The sequence below is a fragment of the Pristiophorus japonicus genome, chromosome 4 (genome assembly GCF_044704955.1).
Source record: "Pristiophorus japonicus isolate sPriJap1 chromosome 4, sPriJap1.hap1, whole genome shotgun sequence".
In the NCBI taxonomy this organism is placed as follows: Eukaryota; Metazoa; Chordata; class Chondrichthyes; family Pristiophoridae; genus Pristiophorus; species Pristiophorus japonicus.
This window is the reverse complement of record NC_091980.1, coordinates 164,487,600-164,513,146: the sequence shown is the minus strand read 5'-3', so window position 1 is coordinate 164,513,146 and position 25,547 is coordinate 164,487,600. Positions and strand designations below refer to the sequence as shown.

Genomic DNA, 25,547 nt, shown 5'->3' with positions numbered 1-25,547 from the left:
CAGTTTCACGCCAAGACCTTGATTTGAGAATGTCTCTTCATTTTCATAGAACCTTTTCAGCCATAGGTCATAAGGAGACTTTCATCCCAGCAGTCTGAACTGGATTTGGACTTCGTTCCCAGAAGTGAAGGCGGAGCCCACTACATCCCAAGTTCAGTTGCTTAGTTATCTGCAAAGTCCTGTTACAAGTTGAGCTGAAACCTGTTTCTCTGTATTAGAATTATCAGGCGCCTGATAACCGGACACAAACGGAACAAGTCAATGATCTCTTCAAACAGATATCAGAAGAAGCAGACATAGACCAGAAATACAGCTCTGGCATCGAAGGTAAGGTGTACAAAAGATGTTTTATTCCACGTTGGCCTGGACCTTTATTTTGCTTCTTGAAGCACTATTATAGAATTCCAAAACTAGAGGACATAAATATAAAATCGTCACTAAGAAATCCAATAAGGAATTTAGGAGAAAATTCTTTAGCCAGAGAGTGCTTCGAATGTTGGGCTTGTTACCAGATGGAGTAGTTGGGGCGAATAGCATTGATGCATTTGAGGGGAAGCTAGATATGCACATGAGGGAGAAAGGAATAGAAGGATATGCTGATAGGGTTAGATGAAGTAGGGTGGGAGGAAACTCGTGTAGAGCATTAACCAATTAGGCCAAATGACCTGTTTAAGTGCTGTAAATTCCGTGCTATCGCTACCCTGTATATTATAAAAATTCTTTCCCCAAACAATTTATAATTATGTTTTTATTTTAATGAATTTTTCCTTTTTTTCGATCCCTAAGATTCTCTGGTTGAGAACGTAACCAAATCAGGTTGCCACGCTCCGCCTGGCATACTGGGAAGCGTAGGAAATGATCCTGTTTTCTCTCGTAGGGAGAAGCTGAGCCTACGTCTCCTGATGGAATGGTGGAGTTTGGGAACCCCATCCCTTTTGGAGCGTAAACCTGTCCTCCAGCACTTCATGCCATTGCCCATCAATTGATGCACCATCCCATCTTATTCCCCCTTATGCCATTATCTTTCATCACTTCCCACCCCATCTCTGTTGAGTGGGCTAGCTCTTGCTGGGGTACAGTATTACAGGTACCAACAGTCCCCTGGTACCCAATTGGCCATTATTTATAATAAAAATAGAAAATGCTGGAAATATCTGCAGATATGGTCTCCTGCTGTGTGCCATGTTCCTCCTCCTCTCTCTTGCCTTTCTCCTCCTTCTCCTCATCCTCCTTCTCCTCATCCTCCTTCTCCTCACTCTTCTCACCCTCCTCTTTCTGCATCTCCTTCTCTTCCTCTTCCTCTTCCTCTTCCTCCTCTACTCCTCTTTCCTTCTTTGCGTGGCCTCTCTTCATTCTCCCAGTCATGTTGAATTCCCAGAGGCAGCTCTAACAGCCCACCCATGTCTGGAAGCAACTTCTTTCAGCACAATATTATATATGACAAAAAAAGGACTTCAAGACCAGCCAGATCACTCCCTGTGGAGTAATCAATCTTTAGAAACTTGAGGCAAGTATAGGAAAGCTCCAAAAATAACAGCAGCCAGAAGAAATAATCCAGCAACTAACGAAGTATTTCATGATTCCTTTAAACAGCATTGGTGGGGTGTTCTTTATTCCATTTAACGGCATGATCAACTGCGAGGTTAAGACGTTGGTTGGAGTGTGGAGCTTGACAATGGCACCGTTGCACACACATTCGCGTCATATCTCGCTGCTCTGCATGTTGCCGTCGGTCGTTAGGTGCACGCGTGCAAATCACCTTACAGGATGGTGTTCGCAGGCATCTTGGACCCCATTTTCGAGCCTTGTGTGGCTGCGTTACCCTAACAAACAGGCACTACATGGCCAATTTAGCCCATAACATTTCTAAGCAACACATAACAGAGGGTGACATTTTGTGTGTTGGGTACAGACGGCGCAATGAATGACCTGAATAAAGGAATCGATCCGGGTAATTTCAAAGGTGACACCGACCCTAACATCAAACACCTTGAGGAGGAGAAGAGTAATCTGCTGGACCAGGCAACAACTGAGCTGAAACAGGACAATTTACATCAGGAGAAAGTCTTAAAGATATCCAGGAGACTGGCTATACTGAAAGGGGAGGACCCCAATGCTGGTGAGTGCAGACGGTTTTGCCTCAGCCCAGTGCACGCTTCTCAATTTAAAAAAAATCTATTCTCGGGATATGGGTGGTCCTGGCCAGGCCGCATTTGTCTCGCTGTTGGTGGGCTTTCTCCTGGGACTGATGCAATCTTTGGATTTGGTAGGTTGAGCAATCCAAAATGTTGACCCAGTGACAGTGAAATATGGTTGGTGCAGGAACAAAGGCTTTTTCAATTTTCCATTATACCCAAGAGGCTATAAATTCACGTGTGAGCCTAGATGGTGAGTATTGACAGGCTATTCAATCATACAATGTGTACTTTCCACTGGGTCATGTGTTATAATTCGGGGGCTATTTCCCCCCCCCGCCCCTCAGCGCCTCCATCCTCCACTTCTGACTGATCTCAGTTAATCCAGCAACAACTGGGAGTTGGGCCTACTGCACTGGTCACGTCACCAAACCACCTGGGGAGCTGCAGTCTACATGATTTTCCTTGTGTGTTGAATTTTTCAACAAAATACATTCACATGTCTATTTTGTGGAGCAAATTGTACATGTTTGAAGTGTGCGTTCACATATATAATTTATGACAGCTTTGTATGTTGTGATTGCACGGTGCTTGTTGGAGGAGTACAGTAATGCATCCAGATATCTTGGCATGTCTGTTTGCATTGGAAACAGTGTGAGTCAAGGGGTTAAGATAGCTTGTTTGGTCGTGGTTTCTAGTTAGACCTGGGGATAAAGATGGAAGGTCCTGCTACTAGGGGGTAGGGTCATTGCCTTCCACTGTCAGCCTGTGGATTGCTGTGCTGGGGTGGACGGGACGGGCAGTGTTTAATGTGTAAAGTGGAGGGCAGATGGGAAGCAGGAGGCTGTGGACCCGGCATCTGTTTGGGGGAGAATGCTGGAGTCCATTGTTGAGGGGGCCATGGCGGGATATTTGGAGGGGCGTGGTTCGGTCGTGCAGAGCCAGCATGGTTTTATGAAAGGGAAATCCTGTTTGACAAATTTACATAAGAACTATTTACAATCTATATTAACGAATTGGAAGAAGGGACTGAGTGTAACGTAGCCAAGTTTGCTGACGATACAAAGATGGGAGGAAAAGCAATGTGTGAGGACACAAAAAATCAGCAAAAGGACATAGACAGGCTAAGTGAGTGGGCAAAAATTTGGCAGATGGAGTATAATGTAGGAAAATGTGAAGTCATGCAATTTGGCAGAAAAAATCGAAGAGCAAGTTATTATTTAAATGGAGAAAGATTGCAAAGTGCCACAGTACAGCGGGACCTGGGGGTACTTGTGCATGAAACGCAAAAGAATAGTATGCAGGTACAGCAAGTGATCAGGAAGGCCAATGGTATCTTGGCCTTTATTGCAAAGGGGACAGAGTATAAAAGCAGGGAAATCTTGCCATAGCTATATAAGGTATTGGTGAGGCCACACCTGGAATACTGCGGCAGTTTTGGTTTCTGCTGTGTCCTTGGATGCTCTAACAATGACTCCACGAGGCAGTGTATTGTACTTGAACTGTAGTGACCGTAGTCCTTTATTAGTTAACTCCAAAGTGAGGATCACACCTGGTGGCCTGCCTTTTATACTAGGCCAGGCACACCTGTACAGGTAACCTACGAGTCTCCCACTGCTGTGCCCTCTGGTGCCACACCTTGATATAGTACCAACAGTGGCCATGTAAGATACATGACATCACTCCCCCCTGAACCCTCAGTGCAAATCGACTCTGCATTAACTATGCTCTGGGCTTAGCTCTATATGGGTTCTGTCTGGTAGACCTCTGGCGGGCCGACTCAACCTTGGGTGGGTAGTTGGTGCTTGTGGGGTGTGTGTGTGTGTGTGTGTGTGTTCCTGACCACTCCATTCTCTCCCCTCCCCCCCGCCCCCCCATGTTGGTATGGCGGAGGCTCCTGACATTCATGTACGTTCAAGTTCAGGTAAGTGGGTTTTGCATTTTTTTTGTGTGTGGTTCCGTGGTGCGATAAGAGTGTTCGATGTGGTGACCGGTGTGTAAGGACAAGCTAGTTTTGGAGCTGCTGGGTGGTGTCCCTGCAGTCTGGTGGTGGCTCAGTGCCCGGTACTGGCAGTGGGAAGCCGGTTGGCTCGCGTAGCCTGCTCTCTGGGTGTAGCCTGCCGTGGTCCCTAGCGTCAGGCAGGTTCACAGATGTCTGTGACCCCCCCCCACCCTGTCCTTTTTTGTGCCCTGGATCCCAGCTGCTTCCTGAGGAGCTGTCATCTGGCGGTGCCCAGGGAACAGCTGACTCGCTGGCCTGAGCATCGCTTAGTTTGAGATCCTGGCTGGTGCTTATTTCCTCTGGGGGAACAGTGGTGGGTGACCCTGCATCTAGAGGTATGGCCTTGGTGCAGTCTGCTCCTTCAGGCTCATGGCAGTTGGTGCCATCGGTTGCCTGAGAGATGGAGCCGACCCAGGGCATGGTATCACTACCCTTGCCGTTGACCTGCTGAGGTCGCTTGCTTCGCAGCTCGTGTGTGTTGGCTGCTTGTGGCCACACTTCGTGGTGCATGACTCTGGTCCCCGGGACGTCGGCTACAGCATTGGGTATCTCGGCTGGACCTGTGTGCACCCGGTACATGTCTGCCTGCTACATTGGCAGCATGTAGTAGGAATCCTGCATCGCACAGCTTTTCCTTTCTTATGATGGACACTCTCGGGGTCCGATCACGGTTGCGCGACTTTTCCTCGCTGGTTGCATGTATACAATTCCGATTATGAGTTACACACTACAGAATCCGTTACACCTTTAGTCTCTAACTTACAATTCTTGTTACGTTGCTTAAATGTGTGGAACTGTCCCTTCAATTGTAGTGGGTTGCAGGCCTCCTTTAAGAGAGCCTTGCTTGCTTTACCCCAATCCGCTTCTCCGTTTTGTGCCACGTGTTGCTCCATCAGCACTGCACCTCATGGTCTGGCTGTGGCCATCTTTGTCTTCAGCGCATCATCTCGTGATTCAGGCGCCATCTTTTCTTCGTCCACGATGTCGACTGCGGTGATCCTCTTCTCCCCGGGTTCTGCCTTCGCAGTTGGGAAGTCGCTGCTGGATCCGATTTTCTCCCTCCTGAGTCCTGCCACTGGAGCCTGGAAGTTGCGTTCGGGTCGTCTCAGCTGGATCATCTCCACGCAGTCGTGCTGACCGGTCTGTGGCTCGGGTGCTGTGCTGGTCAGCTACTCATTGGAATTCAGAAGAATGAGAGGTGATCTTATCGAAACGTATAAGATTATGAGGCGGCTTGACAAGATGGATGCAGAGAGGATGTTTCCACTGATGGGGGAGGCTAGAACTAGAGGGTATGATCTTAGAATAAGGGGCCGCCCATTTAAAACGGAGATGAGAAGAAATTTCTTCTGAGGGTTGTAAATCTGTGGAATTCGCTGCCTCAGAGAGCTGTGGAAGTTGGGACATTGAATAAATTTAAGACAGAAATAGACAGTTTCTTAAACGATAAGGGGTTATGGGGAGTGGGCGGGGAAGTAGAGCTGAGTCCATGATCTTATTGAATGGCGGAGCAGGCTCGAGGGGGCCGTATGGCCTACTCCTGCTCCTATTTCTTATGTTCTTATGTAAGGCTCCCAGAGTGCTTGATACTACTTCAGCTCCACATGGGAGCTGAAACATCACTCATTCTGATCGGCTTACGTTCCACATGTAATTCAGCTATGTCTGCTTTGGGAAGGGCTATCCTTTGCCATAGAGTAGGGAGGAGCAATGGGATAGGGAAAGGATGCAAGCTCTTTCATTTGGTAGTGAGAATGGTGTGAGAAGTCTCATTGCTGGGGCCCTTGCTCTGCAACAGGCAGGCTCAACAAGCATTGAACTGGGCCCTCTGAGTTGCAAGAATGTAATGGGCCTAGTGGCTGCTGTCCAGAAGGTTGCATGTGGGGCATAACCATACTATGTGTAGGAGGATGTCCTTCTGGCCATATTGTCTCCTACAGTCATTTGGTATAAAGGGATTGAAATGATTAAAAGGGAGCTTGTGTGCACGATGTATGAAGGCCAGCCCAAGATCATGCATTTTCTGCAGGTACTGTTATTGGGACCCAAGTCCATAGTGTGCACAACAGGCCTTAGCTCCCATCCATACCCCCCTGCACTGAGGGCCCACACAAGGAAACTCTCTATCCTCCCCTCTTTGCCTTGGCTTTAGAACTTCTGGCGTCACAGTGAACTCGAGCATCCACAGAATATAGGCATGAGAGACTGAATGCAACACATACCTGCATGCTGACAACATCCTAATATACATAGCCATCTCACTCCCCAGCATCAGAGAGTTTCGGTGACTCCTCGGTTACAAACTGCAGTGCTATAAAACACGAGGCATGTCTCTTCCTGCAGGACGTCCACATCAAAATATGGGATCTGTGTCCATTGTACGATCAAAGTCTGGCTTCAGATACCATGGTGTACGTATCATGACTAAACCCGCCACCCTGTACAAAAGGAGCTCTTCCTGGCTCCCTCTCCTCTTCAACCAGTATACACCAACATGACTAGATGGAATATGCCCATATCACAACTGGATAGGGTGAATGTAATAAAGGAGAATATTCTCTTCTGCCTCCACAATTTCAGATGCTGCCAGTCAAGGTACCAGCCTGACAATTCTGTGACCTGGACAGTCACACCAGCTATTCCTCAGGCAGTAAAGAGGATGCAAATACACCTCACAGATCTTTAGCTCCCAAAGTAAGGGGGAGGTCTCTGTCTTCTGTTCCAAAGTGAAGAGAAGGATTGGACTCTATATCCCAACTTTCATCCATTATTACCGGGAGGCCCAATCGATTGTGATCTAAAATTGAAAAGGTACAAATATTGGAAACCTAAAATAAAAGCAGAAAATGTAAATTCACAGGTCAGTCAGCTTTTGGGGAGAAAAGGTATTCATGACACATGGTGTGGGCATGCTTCATTGGACTCAGTTCATTTTTATTCCAAGTTACTGTGGCCTGCCTCCCAGCGAAAGGGATGGTTGTGAATAGAAGCCAGGATCTCCTTTCCAACCTCCCTGCACAGTTGACCATTCATACACCCTCAGAAAAGGCCAACTGGGAGTTAGGAACACCCTGTTGCCACTATAACCCTTTCAGCTTGGAGGGAGAGGATTGTCCCTCCCTGAAGATCTCCCCCAGGTGGGCACAATGGGAAGTTCTCAGAATTACTGACCTTGGGGATTCAGAGGTCGACATGAGCAAGGGATTGCCAGACAAGACCAGATTTTCCATGTGGGCAAAATTGCGTCGTTCCACCAGTTAGTCCGCCAATATCACACCTTCCACATTCAAATGCAGCACTATCTTCAGAACCCTGCCATATGCAAAAGTCAGGAATTTGGGTGGTTTATATAGAGAATAACTGATACCTGGGACTGAGTTACAGGCTGGAATCTAATCAAGGGGTTCAGATGATTTTATATATAGAATAATGGATACCTGGGAGTGAGTAACAGATTGCTATCTAATTGCATAATTCAGATGGATTTTGTAGAATGACTTGGTTGAGTGTTCAGATGCTACGGGAGAGGCAATGTTCTCTGAATTGTGACATTTTGTCAGAAGTGAGCGGGACGTTCTATAAATAATCCGTCATTGATTCTGCCCACGGGGTTAATGAGTGCGCTGCCAGTGTGCATGTTCACAAATACATGAGGTTTATGAAAGTAATGTTCTGTTTCTGCTGTCTGTGCTCACAGTAACTGTGGATGACTGGAAACATGCTGCGCTGGACAGCGATGAAGAAAACGAAGAACTGCTGACCCAGCGAATTCTGAAACAGGTCTGATTTGAAGTCTTTTAAGAGATGATTTTTATTTGGTCTGTGTTTGGCACAGCAGAGGCACACACTTTGTGAGGAATGCAGGATAATGAGAAGGGAGCACCATGGAACTCAAAAATTGATAATCAACGAGCTATTGTTGGGTGGGGGGGGAAACTTAAAACAATTATTATATCTCTAGCGAAAAAGTACTAGGCAAGCTAATGGGACTAAAGGTGGATAAGTCTCCTGGACCTGATGGCTTGCATCATAGAATCTGAAAAGAAGTGGGTACAGAGATAGTTGATGCATTGGTTGTAATATACCAAAATTCCCTGGATTCTGGAGAGGTTCCAGCGGATTGGAAAACCGCAAATGTCATGCCCTTATTTAAGAAACAAGGGAGACAGAAAGCAGGAAACATCGGGCCCAAATTTGGTCAGGAGTTGCTCCGTGTTTTTTGGAGCAACTTGATTTTTTTGGAGTATCTTAAAAATCACTTCTGCACATTTAATTTGCGCCAGTGTAAGTGAGTTAGTTAGGATTTTTTTTAAGTTTAGTTTTTTTTTCAAAAGGGGGCATTACCAGCCACCTATGCCTGTTTTGGCCATTTAAGCCAGTTTGGACGGCTAATAGTTGCTCCAAACTAACTTAGGCCACTTGTGGCCCGCACAGACGAGCCTTGCGGAGAGTTAAGAAATCAGCGCAGGTAAATACATTTAAAGCACCAAGCACTAAACAAAGCACAAAAATAAACAATCAAAAACGAATAAAAAAATACAAGGAAGCTGAGAGGACCTGCATCTAGCCCCAAGACTTACAAAGCCCAAAAAGTAATAAGCAATTAATTAACAAATAAAAAATAGAAGGAACCCTGCACCTAAAGCACCAAGACCAAAGTAATAAACAATCAATCAATCAATCAATAACAAATAAAAAATAGAAGTCCTACCTTTTTGTGAAGGGAAGGCAGTGGGCCGCCGATGAGGGAGCCCATTTGGCCAGGGATAGGGGCGGCGCGCTTCGGGCCCCTCCCACACAGCCTGCAGAGCACACTCAGATTCTGGGGGCGAGGTGCTACTGTGCACGCGCTCTAGCGCACATGTGCAGAGGTCCCGGCACTGTTTTCAGCACCAGGACCTGGCTCCGCCCCCGAATCCAGTTGCCACACTGCGCCACCATCGAGGAGAGGCTAGGGAGCGGCCAAACTTGGCCTGGAGATTTTTGGCGCCCTTTTTGTTCTACAAAAGCGGCGCACCTCTGGTGAGTGCACCAGAAATCTGTACTGGCCAAATTTGGGCCCTATAGACCAGTTAGCCTAACATCTGTCATTGGGAAAATGCTGAAGTCCATTATTCAGGAAGTAGTAGCAAGGCATTCAGAAAAGCATAATGCAGTCAAGCAGAGTCAGCATGGTTTTATGAAAGGGAAATCATGTTTGACAAATTTGCTGGCGTTCTTTGAGAATGTAACGATCAGGGTGGATAAAGGGGAACCAGTGGATGTGGTGTATTTGGATTTCCAAAAGGCATTCGATAAGGTGCCACATAAAAGGTTACTGCACAAGATAAGAGCTCACAGAGTTGGGGGAATATATTAGCATGGATAGAGGATTGTCTAACTAACAGAAAACAGAAAATCGGGATAAATGGGTCATTTTCAGGTTTGCAAACTGTAACTAGTGGGGTGCCACAGGGATCGGTGCTGGGGCCTCAACTATTTATAATCTCTATATTAATAACTTGGATGAAGGGGCCGAATGTAGTGTCGCTAAAATTTGTTGATGATGCAACGATAGGTGGGAAAGGCGTTGTGAGGAGGACGCAAATATACTGCAAAGGGACAATAGATAGGCTAAGTGAATGGGCAAAAATTTGGCAGATGGAGTATAATGTGAGGTTATTTACCTTGGTAGGAAAAATAAAAAAGCAAGTTATTATTTAAATGGAGAGAGATAACAAAATGCTGCGGTACAAAGGGATCTGCGGGTCCTTGTACATGAAACTCAAGATGTTAGCATGCAGGTACAGCAAGTAATTAAGAAAGCAAATGGAATGGTGGCCTTTATTTCAAGGGGGATGGAGTATATAAGTCGAGGAGTCCTGTTACAACTGTACAGGCTGTTGATGAGACCACACCTGGAGTACTGCGTACAGTATTGGTCTCCTTATTTAAGGAGGGATATACTTGCATTGGAGTTCAGAGAAGGTTCATGAGATTGATTCTGAGATGAAAGGGTTGTCATATGAAGAAAGGTTGAGCAGGTTGGCCTATACTCATTGGAGTTTAGAAGAATGAGAAGTGATCTTATTGCAACGTATAAGATTCTGAGGGGGAGTGACAGGTTAGATGCAGCGAGGATGTTTCCTTTCGTGGGGGAATCTAGAACTTGGGGATATAGTCTCAGAATAAGGGGTACCCATTTAAAACTGAAATGAGGAAGAATTTCTTCTCAGAGGGTCGTGAATCTTTGGAATTCTCTACCCCAGAGAGCTGTGAAGGTGTAAATTCCTGGATTCTTTTACCTCAATCTGGTTCAATAAAATTACTGAGTCGAATACCTCTTGTGCTTTGAACAAAGCAGTCTTTATTACCGGCCAGTAAGACCTATCAGACAGAAGATATACTCTCTGGATAGAGCGTACACACTCCCTACGGATAGGTGAAGTTACATCGTAAAGCGTCAACAGTTATACAGTTTTGAAATCAGATAACAAAATACAAATGGATTGACATTCTAACTCAGCCACTCATTAGTCAATCTATATGAGATGTTCTTCTTGAAAGCTCAAGCATTGCCTCTAAATGTTTCAATCTAATGGTGTGACTATTAACTGAGACCTTGCAATTCTGCAGATGTATTTCATGTTTCAATTAGATGTTATTGGCAGGATTAGTGACTTGAAACCGTGAGACAGACTGTTAGCTATGCTGATGTTGCACTATTTGCAATCTGACATTCTCCCAGCTATTCTTCCATGGCTTATACATTTTCATATATCCCTTTTACTTTACTGTCCTTAATTCCATATATTCCGTTCAGATATCCACAAAGGCTGGGTCATTGAATATATTTAAGGTGGCGATAGACAGATTTTGAAGGATAAGGGAGTCAAGGATATGGGAAGCGGGCAGGGAAATGGAGTTGAGGCCAACATCAGATCAGCCATGATCCTATTGAATGGTGGAGCAGGCTCGAGGGGACAGATGGCCTACTCCTACTCCTATTATTTTCTTATGTTTACCCTCTTTTTTTTTTTCAATAATGTTTTCCTCCCCCATATAGCTGACTTCCCTCCCCCGCTGCATCCCACCACCACCCCAGGGGAAGTAGTCGATTCAGCCCCAGAATAGGGAGCAATTTACTGGGAGATTCTGTTGGAAGCTAATTTATTGATGACAATTTTCCTTTGTAAATTTGCAACATGCATAAAAATTAGTGATTCATCACTGCAAAAACAACTCTTATTTTTTGCCAACTGATGGTTTGAGATGTTGGCTTTTTGGATTGATTATGGAGCTTGAATGGACCACAGTGAACTTTGCCTGTGTGCTTTCCCTAGTTTGTAGCATATATTATTGTCAGTCTTGGCTCAGTGGTAGCACACTCGTCTCTAGGTCAAAAGGTCATGGGTTCACTCCAGAGACTTGAACACATCGGGGTAGAAATTACGGTCGAAGGCTTCGCGGGCAGATGGCTCCGACCTGCAAAAAATCTACGGATTTACCTGGTGGCCTGGGAGGTTTGTAGATTTGCACTCCTGGGCCTCTCCGGGTACCTGCGGGTAGAGGCGCACGTATCTCCAGGTCGCAGGCAGTTTGTAAGCGCCCCTGGGATCACGTGGGCTTGGCCAACCAATAAAAGAAGAAAATCAACATTTATACTCTTGGGGAGTTGCGTTTGTACGGAGCTGCCATAAGTATGAATGGGGATCTTTTTAAAAATTACACAAACACATGAAATAAATGAATAAAATTACATATTTAAAATTAATTAATGCAACTTAATTAAGTATTTAAAAAAATGATGGTGGAGAAATTCCCCAGTGCCCCGATTGGGGGCGGTAACTGGCTCAAGGCAGGACTTGCTGCGCCCAGTGCAGAAGTCCCGCCCCGGCCGTGAAATTGAAGTTACCACCCCTCGGAGGAAGTGGGATGCAATCTCGTGCACTCCACTTATTCTCGGAGTGTCCCAGGCTGATACTGGGGCGCAATCGGCAGCCACGACGTGGTTCAACGCCCCTCCCATTCGCTTTAAGGGGAGGGCCACTGCGCACTCTGTATGCCTTCTGAGATCCTCAACTAGGCCACCAGGACAATGTGGTGCTGAGGCCGCAACCCGGCACCCAAACAGAGTGTCGGGCTGCACAATGGCGGCACTGACCACGCAAGGGGCGAAGAAGTCAGGCTGACCGGTGAGTCATCAAAACTGCCAAGGTGGCAGTGCAGGGCACTCCCGACCTCCCCTTTAACTTCCTCCCCACGAGCAGACGTCGTCCTGGTTCACGACCTGCAAAGCTGGTGCTGGTACCGCTCATGGCATCCTCGCTAGCCAATGTTCCGGCACTGGGTGGAAAGTGGTCGGCACGTGGCGCTAAGGGGTCGCTGTGAACGACGATGTCCTCACCAGTTGTGTGGTAGCGCCTCCACTAACTCCTGTGCAATTTTGTGGGTGCCAGCAGCGCAACTCTTCCCCGCCCCACCCCTCCCCCTTCCCCTGGTGATAAGTGTTTCCCCCAGAGGCACTAATGGGCATCGCAAAAAAGGGCAGTTTTAACGGGGCTAAAAATAAACTTGCCTTATTGAACAAGGTTTTTAATGTCTAAATTAGTGATAACATTTTATTTTTTATACTTTTTTTTTAAAACTCTTACGCTGGTAAAAGCAGGCCCTAAATGCTGCTTTTACCAGGCGTAAGAATTTCAAGGGCATTCGCTGGGCAGAATTTTGTCAAATAGCCGAACTCTCCGACTGCGAATGCCTTTTCTTTCAGATTCGTACAATCTGTCAGGAGGATTGTTGACGGATCGCAAGTTCCGGGTTTCTGCGCATGCGCAGTACATGCCTAAAGCCGCAAGTTGCAGGGTCCCTATGGGCGTGCACATCGCGCAATTTCAGCTCCATAATCTAAACCAGAACTGAGAGTAGGCACGGTCAGAGGTGCTGTCTTTGAGAAGAGATAATAAACCAAGGCTCTGTGGACATAAAAGATCCCATGGCACAATTTGAAGAAGAGAAGGGATGTTCTCCTGGTGTCCTAACCAACATTTGTCCCTCAACCAACACCATCAAAATAGACTATCTGGTCATTTATCTCATTACTTTTGCGGGATTTTGCTGTGTGCAAATTATCTGCTGTGTTCCCTATATTGCAACAGTGATTACATTTCAACAGTACTTCACTGGCTGTGAAGTGTTTCTGGATGTCCTGAAGCTATATAAATCAAGTTCTTTTCTTAAAGTGTGTGGCACAGAAATATACAGGTACCAGGGTAGATTTTAAAATTCTCATCCGTATTTTCAAATCCCTTCATGGCCTCTATCCTCCTCCAGCAGTACAACTCTTTCCCACTCCCCCCTCCCCCCTCAAGATCTCTGCGCTCCTCCAATTCTGGCCTCTTGCACATCCTGATTTTCATTGCTTTGCTATTAGCAAGTTGTTGTTGTTGTTTAGTTTCTATTTGAAGTTTTTGAACACCAGAATCATCATTGGTTTCGGAATCTAGGGGTCAAGTTTCGGCCTGAGTTGCTCCTATCATTTTGGAGCAACTAGTTTAGAATGGAGTATCTTAGAAATTGCAATTCTCAGCATTTAGTTTGCTCCAGTTCTAGTGAGTTAGAACAGTTTCATTTTAGTACAGATTTTTTTTTCAAAAGGGGGCGTGTCCGGCCACTTACACCTGTTTTGCAAGATTAGGCAGCGAAAACTTACTAAAAACTAACTTAGAATGGAGTAAGTATAGATTTTTGTACGCTCAGAAAAACTTTGCCTGCACTTAGAAAATCAGGCGTAAGGAAGAGAGATGGGGGTGAGGGGCGGGGGGGGGGGAGGGAAGTTTACAAACATGAAACAAAACACTTTTACAAATAAAGAGCCATCATCAATAATAAATGATAAATTGATCAATAAATCAATCAAAAAAAAAATTTTTTTTTAAATAAAAAAAAATCAATAAATAAAAAAAGTTTCTAATCACCGACTGCAGCACTGGGAGCCTTCCAACAGCATGCTGGGACAGGACCCCCCCCCCCCAGTGTGAGTCTCTCTGTATCTGTCAGTGTCTCTGTCTGTCTGTTTCTGTCTGTGTTTCTGACAGCGGGGGAGAGAGGAGCGAGTGGGGGGGGGGAGGGGGGGGGGGAGGGGGAGGGGGAGAGGGAGAGGGAGAGGAGGAGGAGGAGGAGAGAGAGAGAGAGAGGGGGAGTGGGGGGGAGAGAGAGGGGGAGTGGGGGGGGAGAAGAGAGAGGGAGAGTGGGGGGGGGGAAGAAGAGAGAGGGAGATTGGGGGGGGGGGAAGAAGAGAGAGGGAGATTGGGGGGGGGGGGGAAGAAGAGAGAGGGAGATTGGGGGGGGGGGAAGAAGAGAGAGGGAGATTGGGGGGGGGGGGAAGAAGAGAGAGGGAGATTGGGGGGGGGGAAGAAGAGAGAGGGAGAGTGGGGGGGGGGAAGAAGAGAGGGAGAGTGGGGGGGGGAAGAAGAGAGGGAGAGTGGGGGGGGGGAAGAAGAGAGAGGGAGAGTGGGGGGGGGGAAGAAGAGAGAGGGAGAGTGGGGGGGGGGGAAGATGAGAGAGGGAGAGTGGGGGGGGGAAGAAGAGAGAGGGAGAGTGGGGGGGGGAAGAGAGAGTGTATGTGGGGGGGGAGAGAAGAGAGAGGGAGGGGGGGGAAGAGAGGTAAAGTGGGGGGGGGAGAGAAGAGAGAGGAGAGTGGGAGGGGGGAAGAGAGAGGGAGAGTGGGGGGGGGAGAAGAGAGCGGGAGAGTGGGGGGGGAGAAGAGAGGGAGAGGGAGAGTGGGGGGGGGAGAGGGAGGGAGAGTGGGGGGGAAGAGAGAGGGAGAGTGGGGGGGAAGGGGGGGAAGAGAGGGAGAATGGGGGGTGAAGAGAGAGGGAGAATGGGGGGTGAAGAGAGAGGGAGAATGGGGGGGGAGAAGAGGGAGAGGGAGGGGGGGGAGAAAGAGAGAGGGAGAGTGGGGGGGGGAAAGAGAGAGGGAGAGTGGGTGGGGGAAAGAGAGTGGGCGGGGGGGAAAGAGAGGGAGAGTGGGCGGGGGGGAAGAGAGGGAGAGTGGGCGGGGGGGGAAGAGAGGGAGAGTGGGCGGGGGGGGAAGAGAGGGAGAGTGGGCAGGGGGGAAAGAGAGGGAGAGTGGGCGGGGGGGCAAGAGAGAGGGAGAGTTGGCGGGGGGGAAGAGAGAGGGAGAGTTGGGGTGGGGGAAGAGAGTGGGGGGGGGGAGATAGAGAGGGAGGTGGGGGGGGGTGGGGGGGAGTGGGGAAGAGAGAGGGAGAGGGGGGAAGAGAGGCAGTGGGGGGATGAAGTGGGGAGGAGAAGGAGGTGGGGGGGAGAGGGTGGGGGAGCGCCGGAGTCAAAGCAGGAGCTCGAGGAGAGAGGTGCAGTCCAATCTTCGCTACGCCAGTGAGCCCATTCGGCCAGGACTAGGGGCGGCGTGCTTTGGGCCCCTCCCACACAGCCTCGGGAGCAAGTGCAGAGGTCCCAGCACTGTTTTCAGCGGCGGGACCTGGCTCCGCCCCCCACGGCTTGTGCTGTGCTGCGCCGAGCCGAGGGAGTGGAGAATACCGAGGTAAGTTTTTGGCGCGGAAATCAGGCGTGGCTCGCGGCGCGGCCCAAAACTTGACCCCCTAATGAGCACTGTTCGAATAAATACATTTGTTCACCAGTTGTTTCATGTAAGCTGCCGTCAGATTGTCAGCTCCTGTTCTCCACATCCTGACTGCATTACTTACACCTCTAGGTTAATGAAGAAATTGCCCTGGATGAAGCAAGTGGCTACAATATCCCCGTAGGGCAAACTAAACCAGCCCAGCCCATGCCTGCTGGGAGGAAGGTACTGTCTGTAATTGGAAATCGAAGTAAACTTGCGGTTGCTCTGTTACGGGGTATAATCATGTGGGTGCTGCCAATGTTCACACTAATTCAGTGCTCCCAGTGCATTTAATACCTCAGCTGCCTTTTCAGATGAATTTAAATCTAGCAACACTGACGTGAAGAAAACCTCTGACAGATAGAAATTGTCCTGATTAAGATGAGATTAAGAGTAGTTTCAAGGCTGTTTCTAGTAGGAATGTGCCCACTGTACAAAACTGCCTCGAATTTGTCATCAATTGGCAGTGATGGCGAGGAATAAATAGCATAACTAGCAACTGAAGCGAACTTACTGTTTTCTCTTTATAATCCTATGTCTGGTTTCAGGAATGGTTTCTTGTGACTAATAATTGGTGTAGCTCCTCTTGGTTTTTACCACAATTTACGTTGGGTAAGTGCTCACACAGAAAGGTCAAACACGTTTTCCTCCACATTGTGTCAGTCACAGGAGCTGCTTTGCACCCTTCCCTTCAGTGACGCCCGTATACTGCCCCCGCAATACACACTCTTCTAAAAGAGTGAGGACAGTCAGGTCATGTGGGCATGCTGCACTTCTCCTTCCTTTCTCCTCCAAATTCACATACGGAACCTCCCCAGAAAATTATTGTTTGGACTTGGGAATACCTCTGCAGCTACATTCAATGAGTGATTCTGTTTTTCTGAGATATTAAACCGAAGCCTCATCTTGCTCACTCAGGTGGACGTAAGAGATCCCATGACACTATTTCGAAGAAGAGCAGGGGAGTTCTTCCTGTTGTCCTTAGGTTGTGAAAGGTACTCTGGAAATGCAAGGCTTTCTTCAATTTAGAAGCTATGCCACACAATTTCCGTGTGTCTGCTCCTGTTGAGGTGCCATGGAGAATACATATAATTTGTAAACACAGAGTAAGGTGATCTTGTGCATACAATACAGCTTCAATTTCAAGTGAACTTCAGGTGGGCAGAGGAAATGTTTAAAGAACACCCTCAAAGCCTACTTGATAAAATGCAACATCTGGGAGTCCCTGACCAAAGACCGCCCTAAGTGGAGGAAGAGCATCGGGGAGGGCGCTGAGCTCCTCGACTCTTGTCGCCGAGAGCATGCACAAAGCAAGCGTAGGCAGCGGAAGGAGTGTGCGGCAAACCAGTCTTCCCACCCACCCTTTCCTTCAACGATTGTCTGTCCCACCTATGACAGAGACTGTAATTTCCATATTGGACTGTTCAGTCACCTAAGAACTCACTTTCAGAGTGGAAGCAAGTCTTTCTCGATTTTGAGGGACTGCCTATGATGATGATCAACCTAGAGCAGGGGAGTTCCCCTGGTGATGTGACCAATATTTATCACTCAGCCAACATCACCAAAATGTCCATGCATCGTGAAAGGCACTATGTAAATGCAAATCCTTTCCTCCTTCCTTTAACATTTTCACTTTTAATCTTGAAACTAGTATAAAAATGACCAGTCGTGCCTGCTCTTATGGGTTAGGAGTTAAGGCACATTCCTGAGGCATTGTAGAGAGGTTTACAATAACTTGTAACACATTAGATTTGGAATCTTTACCAGCACTATGCACCAAAAATGGAAACAATTTTCAATTCCCTACTTTGATCGTGTAAATTCACCTGCGTTCCATCCCACAAATTTATCCGAGAAGTGTTCATCCTGTGCTGAGCTCTCCACAATGGAAGTGGACTACCCACAGACCTGTAGCTATATCTTCTGTCGCTGTCTCACATAGTTCCCTTAATTATTCATTGTATGTTTTACTAACTTTCTGTCGAAGGCCGCAATTCCTACAGTCCCTTGCTGCTCTCAGGCTGCTGTATCTTGTAGCACAGAAAGATGGAACTTGGGTCTGTACGTGCAATACCCACAGAAAGATGGAACTTAGGTCTGTACCAGCGATACCCACAGAGAGATGGGACTTAGGTCTGTACCAGCGATACCCACAGAGAGGTGGAACTTAGGTCTGTACCAGCGATACCCACAGAGAGGTGGAACTTAGGGCCTGTACCTGCAATACCTACAGAGAGATGGAACTTGGGTCTGTATCTGCGATACCCACAGAGAGAGAGAACAGCGGTCGACATCTGCAGTACCCACAGAGAGATAGGACAGGGGTCAGTTAAAGGGGAGAGCCGCTGCGAGCTCTGCAGCCACTTTAGTGGCACTCACTGGGCCACCAGGGAGGGTTTCGGCCTGGCCAGCGACTCAGTACCCAAGAGGGGATGCCGGGCTGCCTATTATTAAAATAAAATGGCAGCCACGACAGCGCACCTTCCCCTTTAAGGGCGATGCGCCACCCACCCACCAGAAGCTTCCCGCCGGGGAACACTGTCGGAGGCACCGACCAGCAACTGATCCGCTCCCGTGGGGCAATTTCCTACGCGGGTTGGAAAGGGGGTCGCCGCCGGTCGGTAAGGGGTTGCCGCGTGCCCGACCGGGCGGGAAAACGGCCGGGGCGGTCCCGTACATCGCTCCAAAAATAAAAGGGCAATTTAGAAAATGTCGGCCCCTCCGCGGCGACCGAGCGTGGAAGTGCTTTTCACATCGTTGCCACCTGAGGCAGGAACGGCTTTTTAAAAAAAAAAGGGGGCTATTTCGGCCTCGAAGAAAAAGAGGGCTGGATTTTTGTCTCGTTGCTGTCTCTGTTTTTGCCCCGGTGGGGCAACGATGGCGGCGGTAAGCCGTTCTGGGCAGGCAGCCAGTATCCAGCGCCCCGCCGGGGTTTTCAGTGCCGGGTTCAGCGAGGCATGGATCATTACAGGGTGGAAGCGAAAACGCCACTGGTTACGACACCGGCTCGATTTTTGGCTCCCACCCAACCCGTAACGCTGCGTAGAGCGCTGTGCTGGAACCACCTGTGAAAACGGGCAGTGCAAGTTGTAGCGGCCGCAGTGAGGTAAGTAATGTCCACCTCAGGCAAGTGTGATTGTTTTTGCTTTATTTTTATTGCGATTTATGTTGTGGTGGCGTGAGTTAATCATTGGGAATGTTTTTGGTGGGTTATTTTCAGGTTTTTTTTCTCCTCAGGCCACTCAGCGCTCCTATGCTGGCTTTTAGCTCGGGATTTTTGCTTGCTCAGCTGGCCCACCGCGCTAAGAGAGCTGTGCAACGCCTTCCTTAGCGCTCCGCTCCAAACTTGGGGCCCAGCTAATGAATTTTGTGGCTGAGTACGCAAACCATTTCCCGGCACAAACTTTACTGCTCCACCGCCATTATCACCCCAAAATGACCAGAACGGAAAATCCAGCCTGCTATTTTTATAGACCAAAAATGTTCATTTTTTTCACAATTTCTCTTTACAAATTTCCAGTTTCAACACACAATTTGCAACTTAAGCTTTGAACTGCTTACCTTATCATCACATGTCAAGGAATAATATCCTTATTCTATCACACATTTTGAGGTATTTTCTATCCATCAGATTTTGCATTTAATCTTTTTGGGGAATTTAATATTTAAAGACTGCCACCCGTAGGGGAATGATGGAATGTGGGCTTCCGGCTACCATTCCTCGCGCAGTTGTATGTGTCTTATTAAGGAGGCATTGAACTCGCCCAACGGGATGTGAGAGAGAGTCATCCCTTGCACCATGGAGGTGAGAAAGCAGCTGCCAGCCAGGCCTACTGCCTGATGTGAAGAGACAGTAGGAAAGAGAGAAATATGCAAAAATGTACCCAAACAACATTTTAGTTTTATTTGTTCCTGGGATGTGGGCATAGCTGACGAGGCCAGCATTTATTGCCCATCCCTAATTGCCCTTGAGAAGGTGGTGGTGAGCCTCCATCTTGAACCGCTGCAGTCCGTGTGGTGAAGGTACTCCCACAGTGCTGTTAGGGAAGGAGTTCCAGGATTTTGACCCAGTGACGGTGAAGGAACGGCAATATATTTCCAAGTCAGAAACTTGGAGGGTAACTTGCAGGTGATGGTGTTCCCATGCGCCTGCTGCGCTTGTCCTTCTAGTTGGTAGAGGTCGTGGGTTTGGAAGGTGCTGCCGACGAAGCCTTGGCGAGTTGCTGCAGTGCATTTTGTAGATGGTACACACTGCAGCCACATTGCGCCGGTGGTGCAGGGAGTGAATGTTTAAGGTGGTGGATGGGGTGCCAATCAAGCGGGCTGCTTTGTCCTGCATTATGATTAAAGCAGGCATGCTTTTATTTTACAAATGCATGACCAGTTTCAAAATAGCGCTCGGTCCCTGCTGGGTATCTGGTCATCAGAATTGTTTGTCCTCTGCCTCCTAACTGGTGCACGAACTTGGATGTATTGGCTTATCCAGATCACTCTTGGGGTGTGCATATTCACTGAAAGTTGGCTTCTACCAGTCCCAAGTTGTAAAGCAGTCATTACATGATTTTAATAGGCCCATCTTCAAATTCCAGTGGGCAGACAAGTGACTGTATTTGCAACCCCCCAGACTAAATGGAGAACTCAGCCTTCAAAAACCTGAGAAATAATAAGCAACTTCAAGAAATTTTGGTCCAGCAGTATAACCTGTATGTGAAACCCATGGGTGTATATGGAGGTGGTTCATCATCATAGGCAGTCCCTCGATATCAAGGAGTACTTGCTTCCACTCTAAAACTGAGTTCTCAGGTGACTGTACAGTCCAATACGGGAATTACAGTCTCTTCACAGGTGGACAGACAGTGGTTGAAGGAAAGGGTGGGTGGGGAGTCCTTCCGCTGTCTGCGCTTGTTTTCTGCATGCTCTCGGCGACGAGACTCAAGGCTCAGCGCTCTTCCTCCACTTAGGGCGGTCTTTGGCCAGGGATTCCCAGGTGTCAGTGAGGATGTTGCACTTTATCAAGGAGGCTTTGAGGGTGTCCTCTGCCCACCTGGGGCTCGCTTGCTGTGTAGGAGTTCCGAGTTGAGAGCTTGCTTTGGGAGTCTTGTGTCGGGCACGTGGACAATGTGGCCCGCCCAACGGAGCTGGTCGAGTGTGGTCAGTGCTTCGATGCTGGGAATGTTGACCTGATTGAGAACACTGACATTGGTGCGTCTATCCTCCCAGGGGATTTGCAGGATCTTGATTTCATTGGTATTTCTCCAGCGATTTGAGGTGTTTACTGTATATGGTCCATGTCTCTGAGCCGTACATATGGAGGTTGAACCCTACCTAGTAGAACCAACACAGAAAACCAAATACTTCGCCCTTTCCTTGTCCCACCATCCAAAAGATTATCCAAAGCAATCTGAAATCACTGCATACTTGTGCCAACAATAACCCTCTGGAGAAAGACCTGATCCTTGCTCGAGATCCATTGTCCTCCCTGCAATCGAGTGCAACAGCAACTTCTCTAAAGCACCTGCTGCAACTTAATTTAGGACCTGTCACATGAAGGACATTGCCAAGTTGGATTAATTCGTCTACAAGTGACAGGCCAGGATGTTCTATCATGCCTGAGTTCCACCTCCGTCAACCAGACAAGTTCAACACAGCCAAACAAAATATGAGACTATCTTTCCTTCCCCCAGCCCAAGCACCCGTCTAACTCTTTATCATAAGACAAGGTAGAGAATGCCCTTGAGCAATCCAATATTGTTACCGTTTCCTGAACTGTGGCTACTGCCAAGGAAACACCCATACCCTTGTGTGTAACATGACGATAGTATATAGTTTGACTAGCAACAGACTCCTTGTATCAATGTGTGATCTTCCAAATAGTGTGTAAGCAAAATGTACCATGACTCCATTATATAATACAATGCGGGGTGTGTCATTTTTCTAGTAATGTTGTTGTGCCACGTGTCTGACTCGATGTTAAAATTCTCATCCTTATTTTTAACTTCTTCTCCGCCTCCCACCCCCCCCAACCCATGGCCTTGCCCCTCCCTATCTCTAACCTCCTCCAGCCCTAAAACCCTCCAATTCTGCAATTGCCCCTCCAACCCTCCAACTCTACGCTTCTCCAATTCTGGCCTCGTACACCTGCCCGATTTTCATTGCTCCACTACTGGTGGCTGAGCCTTCAGCTGCCTGGGCCGTAAGTTCTAGAATTCCCTCCCTAAACTTCTCTGTCTCTCTCTCTACCTCTCTCCCCTCCTTTAAGACGCTCCTTAAATGCTAACTTTAAAGCTTTTGGTCACCTATCCTAATATATCCTGGTGTGGTTCAGTGTCAAATTTTGCTTGATAACACTTCTGTGAGGCCCCTTGGGATGTCCTAGGGGGATTGTTTGCTTGTGCTGTTGGGGAGGAGTTAAACTAATATGGCAGGGGGATGGGAACCTATGCAGGGAGACAGAGGGAAATAAAAGGGGGGCAGAAGCAAAAGATAGAAAGGAGAATAGTAAAAGTGGAGGGCAGAGAAACCCAAGGCAAAAACCAAAAGGGGCCACATTACAGCAAGATTCAAAAGGGGCAAAGTGTATTAAAAATACAAGGCTGAAGGCTCTGTGCCTCAATGCGAGGAGTATTTGGAATAAGGTGGATGAATTAACTGCACAGATAGCAGTTAATGGATATGATGTGATTGGCATCACTGAGACATGGCTCCAGGGTGACCAAGGCTGGGTCATCCAAGGGTATTCATCATTTAGGAAGGATAGACAGAAAGGAAAAGGAGGCGGGGTGGCATTTCTTGTTCAAGAGGAAAGCAATGCAATTGTAAGGAAGGACATTAGCCTGGATGATGTGGAATCGGTATGGGTGGAACTGCAGAATTCCAAAGGGCAGAAAACGCTAGTGGGAGTTGTGTATAGACCAGCAAATAGTAGTAGTGAAGTTGGGGACAGAATCAAACAAGAAATAAGGGATGTGTGCAATAAAGATACAGCAGTAATCATGGGCGACTTTAATCTACATTTTGATTGGGCTAACCTAACTGGTAGCAATGCGGTGGAGGAGGATTTCCTGGAGTGTATTAGGGATGGTTTTCTAGACCAATATGTCGAGGAGCCAACCAGGGAGCTGGCCATTCTCGACTGGGTGATGTGTAATGAGAAGGGACTAATTAGCAATCTTGTTGTGCGAGGCCCTTTGGGGAAAAGTTACCATAATATGGTAGAATTCCTTATGAAGATGGAGAGTGACAAAGTTAATTCGGAAACTAGGGTCCTGAACTTGAGGAAAGGTAACTTCGACGGTATGAGGTGTGAATTGGCTAGAATAGACTGGCAGAGGATACTTAAAGGGTTGACGATGCATAAGCAATGGCAAACATTTAAAGATCACGTAGATGAACTTCAGCAATTGTACATCCCTGTCTGGAGTAAAAAATAAAACTGGGAAGATGGCTCAACCATGGCTAACAAGGGAAATTAAGGATAGTGTTACAACCAAGGAAGAGGCATATAAATTGGCTAGAAAAAACAACAAACCTGAGGACTGGGAGAAATATGGAATTCAACAGAGGAGCACTAAGGGTTTAATTAAGAAGAGGAAAATAGAGTACGAGAGGAAGCTTGCAGTGAACATAAAAACTGACTGCAAAAGCTTCTATAAATATGTGAAGAGAAAAAGATTAGTAAAGACAAACGTAGGTCCCTTGCAGTCGGATTCAGGTGAATTAAAAATGGGAACAAAGAAATGGCAGACCAATTTCACAAAGGAAGATACAAATAACCTTCCGAATGTACTAGGGGACAGTGGGTCTAGTGAGAATGAGGAACTGAAAGATATCCTTATTAGGCGTGAAATTGATGGGATTAAAGGCCAATAAATCCCCGGGTCCTGATAGTCTGCATCCCAGAGTACTTAAGGAAGTGGCCCTAGAAATAGTGGATGCATTGGTGATCATTTTCCAATAGTCTATCGACTCTGGATCAGTTCCTATGGACTGGAGAGTAGCTAATGTAACGCCACTTTTTTAAAAAGGAGGGAGAGAGAAAGCGGGTAATTATAGACCGGTTAGCCTGACATCAGTAGTGGGGAAAATGTTGGAATCAATCATTAAGGATGAAATAGCAGCCCATTTGGAAAGCAGTGACAGGATCGGACCGAGTCAGCATAGATTTATGAAGGGGAAATCATGCTTGACGAATCTTCTGGAATTTTTTGAGGATGTAACTCGTAGAGTGGACAAGGGAGAACCAGTGGATGTGGTGTATTTGGAGTTTCAAAAAGCTTTTGACAAGGTCCCGCACAAGAGATTGTTGTACAAAATCAAAGCGCATGGGATTGGGGGTAATGTACTGACATGGATAGGGAACTGGTTGGCAGACATGAAGCAAAGAGTCGGGATAAACTGGTCCTTTTCAGAATGGCAGGCAGTTACTAGTGGGGTGCCGCAGGGCTCAGTGCTGGGACCCCAGCTCTTTACAATATACATTAACGATTTGGATGAAGGAATAATAATAACTCCAAGTTTGCGGATGACACTAAACTGGGTGGCGGTGTGAGCTGTGAGGAGGACACTAAGAGGCTGCAGGGTGACTTGGACAGATTAGGTGAATGGGCAAATACATGGCAGATGCAGTCTAATGTGGATAAATGTGAGATTATCCATTTTGGGAGCAAAAACACAAAGGCAGAATATTATCTGAATGGCAGCAGACTAGAAAAAGGGGAGGTGCAACGAGACCTGGGTGTCATGGTTCATCAGTCACTGAAAGTGGGCATGCAGGTACAGCAGGCGGTAAAGAAGGCAAATGGTATGTTGGCCTTCATAGCTAGGGAATTTGAATATAGGAGCAGGGAGGTCTTACTGCAGTTGTACAGGGTCTTGGTGAGGCCTCACCTGGAATATTATGTTCAGTTTTGGTCTCCTAGTCTGAGGAGCGACGTCCTTGCTATTGAGGGAGTGCAGCGAAGGTTCACCAGACTGATTCTAGGGATGGCTGGACTGTCATATGAGGAGAGACTGGATCAACTGGACCTTTATTCACTGGCGTTTAGAAGGATGAGAGGAGATCTCATAGAAACATATAAGATTCAGACAGGACGGGACAGGTTAGATGCGGGAAGAATGTTCTCGATGTTGGGAAAGTCCAGAACCAGGGGACACAGTCTTCGGATAAGGGGTAGGCCATTTAGGACTGAGATGAGGAGAAACTTCTTCACTCAGAGTTGTTGACCTGTGGAATTCCCTACCGCAGAGAATTGTTGATGCCAGTTCATTGGATATATTCAAGAGGGAGTTAGATGTGGCTCTTACGGTTAAGGGGATCAAGGGGTATGGAGAGAAAGCAGGAAAGGGGTACTGAAGGAATGATCAGCCATGATCTTATTGAATGCCGGTGCAGGCTCGAAGGGCCGAATGGCCTACTCCTGCACCTATTTTCTATGTTTCTATGTTTCACTATGTTAAAGGTGCTATTCAAATGCAAGTTGTTGACTAAAAGTGAACTTCTAACTTTGTGTCTCTGTCAGTTGCAATTGCCACCCGCTCTGCCAGTTACTGAGGCAGCAGACAGTGATGAGGAGCTGCCTTGGTGCTGTATCTGCAATAATGATGCTGTGCTCCGTTGCCGTGACTGCGATGGAGATCTCTACTGTCAGAGATGCTTTAGGTAAGAACAACCGATTACCTAAGGTAATCTAGGATTGAAGGCATGTCAAAGGGATGAAGGTACTTAGTCATGCAGCAACATCCCTAGTATATAAGATTTTTGTTCCTATAATAGTTTTTATTTCAGTAA

General features: G+C 47.3%; 1 protein-coding gene across 2 annotated transcripts in view; it reads left to right on the top strand.

The window, feature by feature from the left end:
* The window catches only part of zfyve19 (zinc finger, FYVE domain containing 19), an 89,769-nt gene that overhangs the window by 58,042 nt on the left and 6,180 nt on the right, over positions 1 to 25,547 (top strand). Inside the window, exons 6-10 of one of the 2 annotated variants that reach the window (XM_070878779.1) lie at positions 219 to 327; positions 1,913 to 2,119; positions 7,835 to 7,917; positions 15,851 to 15,943; positions 25,279 to 25,418. In XM_070878779.1, coding sequence (XP_070734880.1) covers positions 219 to 327; positions 1,913 to 2,119; positions 7,835 to 7,917; positions 15,851 to 15,943; positions 25,279 to 25,418 — 632 coding nt within the window. The remainder of the gene's footprint in view (positions 1 to 218; positions 328 to 1,912; positions 2,120 to 7,834; positions 7,918 to 15,850; positions 15,944 to 25,278; positions 25,419 to 25,547) is intronic. The other variant, XM_070878780.1, reaches the window with a different exon arrangement.